General features: G+C 41.3%; 1 protein-coding gene across 8 annotated transcripts in view; it reads right to left on the bottom strand.

Moving 5' to 3' along the window:
- Nucleotides 1-4,176: 4,176 nt before the first annotated feature.
- Nucleotides 4,177-9,264, bottom strand: part of MYB (MYB proto-oncogene, transcription factor) — a 31,784-nt gene continuing 26,696 nt past the window's right edge. For all 8 annotated transcript variants that reach the window (XM_065400794.1, XM_065400786.1, XM_065400792.1 and 5 more), the window contains one exon: nt 4,177-4,293. In XM_065400794.1, the coding sequence (XP_065256866.1) occupies nt 4,177-4,293 (117 nt within the window). The remainder of the gene's footprint in view (nt 4,294-9,264) is intronic.

Genomic DNA, 9,264 nt, shown 5'->3' with positions numbered 1-9,264 from the left:
TTTTAGTTCTGGAGATCCGCTGTCCAAGATGGTAACTCTCACGTTGAGTCTTGTCCAGGATTTGAACCTGGAACCTCTTGCACAGAAAATGCACTATTGTGGAACAATGCACTGAGGAAAGTTAGAAAATTGCAACGCCAGCTGGAAAACTGCTTCATGCGCTGGTATTTTCTGTTACTGTTTCACTGCTCCTCTGCCTCTTTTTAAAATAAAAAACCCCTTCTACCTGAAACAAAATAACACCTTGAAATTAGGCTACCTGCTTAAATAATATACATCTATATAATTCTTTGCAAAATTCAAAAGCCTTCACACTGGTGACGTTATGAACCTATAATTGCAGGGCTGTGAAACGATTCATAGATGTTTGAGCCAAATTCTGCTCTCTGTTAAATAGAAATGCAGAATAACTTGATTGAACCTCAGTGGGCCAAATTCTACTTTCACATACACTACTGACTTTGCTGGAGTGACTCCATATTTCCAACAGTCTGGGGTAAATTCACCCATGTGCAGAAGCTGAACTGGCACAAAGCCAATTACCTCTTGCCAAGACCACTTACATCCTCAAGAGAGGGTTTGAATGATGCTTAACTAATGCATAGGACTTATGTTGAGCCTCTACAAAGGGGTGTATTTTACCCTTTGAGCAGAACTTGACCCCAGGGAACTGTTCAGGTGAGCACAGCAAGCAGGATTTAACCCTTATTTTGCAAAGCAAGCACAGTGAAAATTGGTAGGAAAAAATAAATAATCAAATATGTGGGCCACAGCATTCAAACAAAGCCTGTTCCCTTGTTCATTCCAAGATCCACATGCATGCAGAATTCTATGCAAATCAGGCTTAATCTGCTGGGTGTTTTGCATTTTCAATAAAAGGAATGAAAAGAAAAAGGAAGAGTTTTCCTACATATTAGATATAAATGTCATCATAAATAAGGCACCAATTAAAAGGATTTTTGCATGCCATGTTAGGGCGATTAGTCCTTTGCAAAAAGAAGAATGTTCCAATGCTGGGTATTTCCAGAGCAAACCTCCAGATTCTCCATTTAGCTAAACCCTGGCTAGATGGTTACAGTAACGTGCTCTCAAAAACCAGCAGTGCTTTGCAGTTAGGACTGCAGACCTTCACGGCCAGGGGTAGGCTTCTCAGTGAAATGAGAGACCTAGCATAAGTTTGAGGATGTTTTAGCTTTAATGCATGAAATCCTGCAGCCCCCTCTCTCATTTTGTGTATACAATTTCATGCCTCCGAATCTACGGCAGAGGGTTGGTGCTATCCCCCTCTCTAGCAGACTACAAAGACAGTAAATAAGCCGCAGGAGAATGAGCAATTCCCCCAGTGTGTGGGCAGCGTAAGGCTGACATAAGCAGCCCTACGCTGGCCTGTGGCTGCTGCTACTTACACCAGGGGCCAAAAGCACCCAAGAATGCAGGCTCTGCAAAGGGGGCTGTAAAGCCACATTTGTCCTCTCCTTTCCCTGGACTGTGCCTCTGGAGGTGCACCACATGACCTGGGCGAGAAACTGTGCAGCACATCTTAGTCACAGCACAGAAAGAAGGCAGCTAAGGTCACTTCAAGCCATCTTTTGACCTTTTATTATACTGGGCTGCTTTGGGGACTGGAGGGGCCCCCAAAGTAACTTAGGCTGCCCTGGGGAACCTGTCTAAATTATGAGAAGTCTCGCCGGGCTGCCCTATGGGCTGCAGCATTCCCTGCAACCTTTGCAGCGCTGGTGTCAGGAGCCTACCCTGCCATACCCCTCCCGCCCCAGCACACGCATGTCCCAAGGCTTGCAAGGGGCATCCTTGAATGGCAACCTTATGGCTATCTACCCCAGTGCCTGTACTGAGAGAATCCTCCCCCAGGGGGATATGAGGCTCTAAGGGCTCCTTTACACTGCTCCAGCCCTTTTACCTTGAGTAAAGGGGCTGGAGTCAGGGTGTGGATCTTATCCCTGGTTCTTAGAGACTTAGTAGGTTGGGTCTCAAATTATGTTAAATTGTCTCTCAGATGGAGCCAAATTCTGCTCCCATTTACACCAGCGTATCTCTGGAATGCCTGCATCAACTTGAATTTTAGCGCCTGGTGTTCTGAAACAGTTAAGTAAGATGAACAATCGGTTTAATAGTAACTTGTATGATAGCATTTATTGAAAAGCTGATAGAGCAAGGTGCAGAGTGCCCTCATTTTCCAGCTAAATCTAGGGAGGGTGATTCTCCTCTGCACTTTCCTGGATCTGGCCTTACAGGCCTGGTCACTTATCCATGAAACTCACTAGGAGTTTTGGGTTAGATTTTGATCTCTGGTTTGTTGAGCTGTGTAAAAAGTACACATGGACGTCCTGCTGCAGTATATGCATCCAGGATATATTGCTTTTATTGCATCTGGTATGCCAATCTCAAATGGGAGGACACACAAACTGGTCAATATCCCAGCAGAGCACCAGTTTTGCATAGAAGCTGTTGCTAGCCCCTCAGTTGCCAAGATTAATCTTTTTTGGTGTGGCTGTAGCTTTCGGGCCTGAATCTGCTGTAAGCTGAGCACCCTTGACTCCCATAAAGGTCACTAAGAGTTGAGGGTGTTGACTGTGCACCAGGATGAGGCCCTTTAGGTCTGAACAAAGTAGGGTGACCAGATGGCCCGATTTTATAGGGACAGTCCCGATATTTGGGGCTTTTTCCTATATAGACTCCTATTACCCCCCCACCTCCGTCCCAATTTTTCACACTTGCTATCTGGTCACCCTAGAACAAAGTCATACTCTTAGAATGCTACTAAGAATATGCTTACTCATCTAATTGTCCCATTGGCCTCAATGGAAAAAGTCCCGTTGACTTGGTGGTGGCAATATTATTTCTGACAATAATGTTTAATATGAGCAAGTTTCAGAGACTAAGCGAATTTAAGTAAAAAAAGGACACACTTTATTTATCTACAAGGCAGTAAGTACATTGTCATATCAAAAATTAAGTGCAGAGGAAGCTGCACCAAATGCTATTAAGGCAGCGAAGTCAGAGTCTTATTAAAAACAAAAAAATCAGTGTCCTTGCCATATCGGTAGAGGTTTGGTACGGCAGTATATAGAACCATACATTTCTAAGAACCTGATTCAGTACGTGAAACCCAAGTTAGGGAACAATTAGGCTAAACATGGAACGAAACAGACGACATGAACAAGACAGCGTTCTCCCAAACATATGAAGGTGCAATGCATGCTCTTACCAATGAGAAACAAAACACAACCAGACAAAAAATAAAAAAGAAATCTCCCAGGAACAGTGTTCAAAAGTATTGCTTATAAAAAGGGGGGAGGGGGAAGGGTAAGTAAATATATAAAAAAAAATAAAATAAAAAGGTCTGAAATGCTAGTGCATAGTCAATTAGCTAACACCAAAGTTTGTTTTCTTTCCATATAAAGCTCTACTGCCCCTTTTACACTAGCAGCACGTCTACATGCTAAAGTCCATAGCAGCAAAACACAGTATCCATTTGGCATTTACAAAATTAAATTACTGAATAAAAATATAATTTGTTCTCATAAATCTATGTTTCATACAGTAATAATTTTTAAAGCAAGCTAATAAAAATCCCCCCAAAACAGAAACACACAATGTATAAGTGGTCTAGAACCATAACAAAATCAAATAGTACTTCAAACGGTATGGATTTTTGAGCATTCACAATCTTGATCAGTTTTCCCCCTTTATTTTCCCTACTAGCGTTTGTAGTAATGCTTTTTTATTGCAGTATTTTATACCAATGCATTTTGTTCAGTGATTTAGAATAAAACTGAGTACCTGCTCTTTATAAAAACCCCACACGTTTCATCACTGAAATAACAATACTGGTGTATTATGTCTGCTTGATCTGAAAAAGTACAAAAAAATCATTTGATTTTTAAAAGTCTGCATTAAGATAATAATTAATTGATTAAAATTCAATACCTAATAATTTAGGCAAGTGTCATTTATTTAAAAAAAATCCTTTTAAGTTGGGTGAAATCCAACAAGAATATGCTCAGTGACTAAATGCACTTTGTGCTGCTCCCAACTGTTGTACCACAACAAAAATATGTTCTTCTCCCATTCGTGAAAAGTTTTCATGTAGAGGAATGGTGAATTCCAGGTCAACTTGAAGTGTTTTGAAAACCATAATGCTTGTCTGTAGACCTTTTACATGACCAGAGTCCGGGCTGAAAATGCATTCATGTATTTGCGTGCCTGCTCGGTAAGGATCATCTGATCCTCTATCTTCCCACAGGATGCTGATTCCCAGGCATTGCTCAGATGCTAAATTTTAAAAACAAGGAGAGAAGTTAGGGTCTGGTAGAATATTATTTATTTTTTGTATTATGGTAGCATCTCCAGGCTCCAACTCAGATCAGACCCCAGGGGTGCTAGACACTATGCAAACATACTAGGAGACAGTCCCCTGCCCTGAAGAATTTAACATCTAACTAGGCAAGATATACAAAGGAAATATTATTCCATTTTACAGATGGGTAACTGAGGCAGAGAAAGAGATTAAATGATTTATTATCAAACAGGTAGAGCAGGGAATGGAACTCAAATCTCCTGAGACTTAGAAGGCTATCCTTCCTCTGTACAAGAGTATCTTCAGAGAGTTCCCTTCTCTTGCCTTTCTAGTAAAGGCCTAACTAGAGAAGTTCTTTGCAGGTTAAAAATAGTTCTGACAGATTAAAAACTACGGATGCCTGTAAATTCCTGCTGGATTTTTATTCTATAAACATAGATTCTACCTGCCTCTGCACCCCTCAACCAGATGTGATGATCATGACAGCAGCTAACACATAGTTCAACCTTCTTAGCCACTTTTACCTATGTGTAGTGATTAGCACATACCTAGTCGTAGATCCACTTTAGCAAAAAGGAGGAGGGGGAGAACTGGCTTTCAACAGAAATAACATGCTAATTATAATTTAAAACATTTCAGTTTTTGGATTATTTACAGGTATTGGAGACTATTCAGTACAGTGTTACACTGAGATAAACATATCCACTGTGAGGGCTGCGCACAGTGTGTTTGTTTACTCACTATACGGGTGAAACGTTTTTCATTGCCTTGAGCCATAAGAAGTGTAGGAATTTCAGCTCCTGGAATTTACTAACACACACATTTTTCCTCTGATCTATTTTTGTTGTTCAAACTAACACTTTTGCCAGGGCAATTTACCATCTAAACACACAACTGCATTATTAGGCAGTGCTAGCCATACAAATTTCCATGTGTTCCAAACATCTAAACATAATTACTTGATTCAAAATTGTTTGCTAAGAGGGAAATTGTCCTGTTGCTGACAACAAGTTGGTGGATCTCCTGATTGCCTGAAGATCTAAAAGTGTGGCCAAATCAGCAGAAACAAACACGAATCCTCCTTTGCCTGCAACATGCAGCATCTTGTACATTTCAAGATCCACAGTGCTCAATTACATGGTCATTATCTGCCCTAATTCTAGGACTCTAGCTTAAAGCATGTGCTGTTTAAGGTACTTGTTTTGGCCTACTGAAGACATAATAGGCTCCTTAGTTAGTCTCTAACCTGAATTTATATAGAATATCATCCTAACTGGGAACAATGTTATTTGAGACACATTTAGGTTTGATGCGGAAAGCCATGGAACCCAGTATATAATTTGAAAGATTACATAAATGTGTTATCCTAGATAACATTTAACAAATATCCCCAATAAAAACCTTGCTGTGCAGAGTGCTGTACAAACACATAGGCAGACATACTCCTTGCCCAAAAGGGCTTACAATCCGAAAGAGAGAGAATAAATGACCAGTGGAGGGATAGGGATACAACACATAAGCAGTGTGATCCGGGTGAAGGCTGGCACACATCATATTAGAGTTGTTTTCTTTATATCTGGATTTTTCTTTTTTAATTTATTTTTTGCCTTTGCCCATTTATTTTTAGATTCCAAATGTTGGGTCTGATCCTACAGTCTTTTTGCATGCAAAACTCCCACTGACTTCCAGTAAAGTCCCGAAAAGGAGTGCTAGGTCAGGCATGAAATCATTAGGCTCTGCATGTATATGTGAAGAGAGACATGTTATACACCTAGTTTGACCCAACCTCATCTTGTCATACACCTTGTGGTATGACTCTGTCTAGATTACATACCACAGCCAAAAAGCAGGTGTGACATACTTTTCACTTCACAGACATGCATTTGACATGCCACAAAATGCTGCAACTTCCTCATGTGTTTTAGGTAAACAGCTTCCAGTGTACAATTTTCAAAAGCACCTAAGTCATTTAGAAGCTTAAGTTATATTGACTTTCAATGGGATTTAGGCACCTAAGGGCTTGTCTTCACTACCCGCCTGGATCGGCGGGTAGAAATCAATCTCTCGGGGATCGAATTATTGCGTCTCGTCAGGACGCGACAATCGATCCCTGAATCGACGCACGTACTCCACCAGCCCACGTAGGAGTAAGCGCCGTCGGCGGGGGAGCCGCAGCGGTCGATTTGCCGCCGTTCTCACAGCGGGGTAAGTCGGCTCGGATACGTCGAATTCAGCTATGCTATTCGCATAGCTGAATTTGCGTATCTTAAATCGATCCCCCCCCAGTGTAGACCTAGCCTAAGTGACTTCGGTGCTTGTGAAATTTTTACCCCTCACATTTCTGGATTCTCTCACAAAAGGGTCAAATTAATCTTTGGTGTAACACCACTGATTTTACTACAGGGTCGAATTTGGTCTCTAGTAAACAGTTGAAAGAAAACTTTCCCCTGTTTGGTCATTCCAGAAGTCTGATGTTTTAAATGACAAAAGTATGTGTCCCTTTTCCTTATGAGCTTCTGAAGTTTCAATGTGCTGGTCTACAAAAGTCGGTTCAGCCTTCCTTTAAATAGCTGAAAACATATGGCAGCGAGATTCCATCTGTCACAAGCTGATAATTATTTAAAAATGGAACTAAAATCATGCAGAGTGTCCGAATTTCATAAACTATTCTTGAGTGTCCGGTATTTACAGTGGGCTCTTTGCATTAATAGATGTATGTGTTAAAAAGGCATGTATCCTGCCATCTCCATATCTCAGCAGGCTGCTACATGTCTGTTATTCCACTTAAAGGCATTAAATAACATTTTCACCACACTGGCCTTCATTTAAGTGAGTGTCAAGATGGAAGAATCCAATGAAACAGTACCAAGCCCTACTTTTGGTGTCTGTTGTCTCCCATGCTACAATGAGGAAGAAGAGTTGGATCAGGCACAAAATATTATGAGGGGTATAGGAGAATTCAATGGATCCACAATATGCTTCAGTTTAAAGTGGCTTATATGAGCTCTGCTCTATAGACATGATGGTAGAGTTTGGCTTCTAATATGTTTTCTACCTGTACTAGAAATTTAGACTTCATTAATTTCACACACACAGAGTACAAGTGAAGAGCCAAATTCTTTAGTCCAATTTAAGTCAGTATGAGTTTTGTTTGAATAAGGACCACAGAATTTGGACCAAAGTACCAGTGTGATTTCTATTAAAGTTTTCACTCTTGTGGTTTGCTATTCAGATAATGTTTTAAGAATGTTAGAACAAGCCCCTAACAAAGCACAATGCCTTTGCTCTGCCAGCCTTGCAGCTCACTTCTGGAGGCATGTGTTAAAGTCATCTGAACTCGAGCAACTCGACTGCCACTCTTGGCACAGATCGCTAGGTCTCACAACCCAGGCAGAGCATATTTCCGGATCTGAAGACAAAAGTCCAAGAAGCCATTTTGTAAAGAGGGAAAAGCAAATTGGAGGCTGAGAAGCACAATGAACGGCTCTTTCCATGCCACCAGATCAGCAAAAGTGTCAATAGGGCTCAGTTGCAAGAGAATTTCAACATGAGTGCAGAAAGCAGACCCTAATATTCACATCAAAAGATTAAAAGAAAGGGACGGGGGTTGAGCAGAAGGCTAGAGACATAAAGGAAACAGGTCAGAACCAGACACTAAAATACACCGTTTAGAGAGCCCTCATTATCTTCCCTGTTTCGGAACTCACTTAACAGTGCCTTACATAGGCAAAATTGTTGACGTCAATAGGAGTTTTGCTGCACAATGACTAAAGGATTGGGCCCATAATTAGAAGCTTTAAGGCATGATCCAAAGCCCACTGAAGTCTAATGGGCTTTGGATCAGCCTTTAAGTCTGCATATGGGTAAGAATTCTTTCAGTCTTCTGTTACCAATATTTCTGTAGTAGTATTTTTATTCTTTCACTGACAGTTTTTTCCCTCTTTAAATTAGAATAATGGAAAAAAACAGAATATGTATGCTACTGTGAGTTCCCATACAATTCTAGCCATGTCATTCTCCTTGGTTCATTTTTTGCATCAGTAATCCTACCAGCACATCCTTCTCTTGGCAGAAGAATTATCTCACTTATCCTGTAACGTGCCTTCAGCTGCCCCAGGCAGAAGTGAACTGTAAACAAACTGTTAAAGCTTTAACTGGGATATCCAGTTAAAGCACTTTAAATAAAAACTTGGATCCTTTGAAGAAAACAGAACAGTAAGGCAAGACAAGGCTGTGCAAAGGTGCTTTTCTGACAGGACTAGCCTTTCTGCACCGAGAGTATGAATTGCCTTATATTATGCTGTCTGTATATTTTTAACACCTTCTTTCAGCATTACCACACTATACCTGCTGAGAATGGTACTCACAAGCACTTCTGTAGTCACGTAAGACAGAGCTACTACACTGATGGAAATATAATAAAAATCTTTGGGCAAAGACACGTATTGGAAGATATATTTAAAACTCCCTGGACTAGATTCTGATCTCAGTTAGGCCAGTGAAAATCTGCAATCGCTTCACTGAAGTTATTGATGTTCCTCTAAATTTGCACAGGTGTATCTGAGCAGCATTTGGCCCAGTTGTTCTGACATTAAAGAAATTGTCAAAGACATTCTTAGGGGTGAGACTACTGAGAGTGTTTTACTCTCCTTCTTTACTTAAAGAGTATGTGGGGTACTGAGACCAATTGCAACCTATACTGATATTTTATGGCTGACTTCATAGGCGCTGACTCCGTGGGTGCTCCAGGGCTGGAGCACCCACGGGGAAAAATTAGTGGGTGCTCTGCACCCACCGGCAGCCAAGCTCTCTCCTTCTCACCTCCTTCTCCCCCCCCTCCCGAGTGTGCCATGTCCCCGCTCCTTCCCCCTCCCTCCATCCCTCCCAGCGCTTCCCGCCCCCCTGCCGCCTAACAGCCGTTTGGCAGCACTTAGGACTTTCCGGAA

This window comes from Emys orbicularis, chromosome 3, assembly GCF_028017835.1.
Source record: "Emys orbicularis isolate rEmyOrb1 chromosome 3, rEmyOrb1.hap1, whole genome shotgun sequence".
Taxonomy (NCBI): Eukaryota; Metazoa; Chordata; order Testudines; family Emydidae; genus Emys; species Emys orbicularis.
Note: the sequence above shows the minus strand (reverse complement) of the source record. Positions and strands in the feature narration are given on the sequence as shown.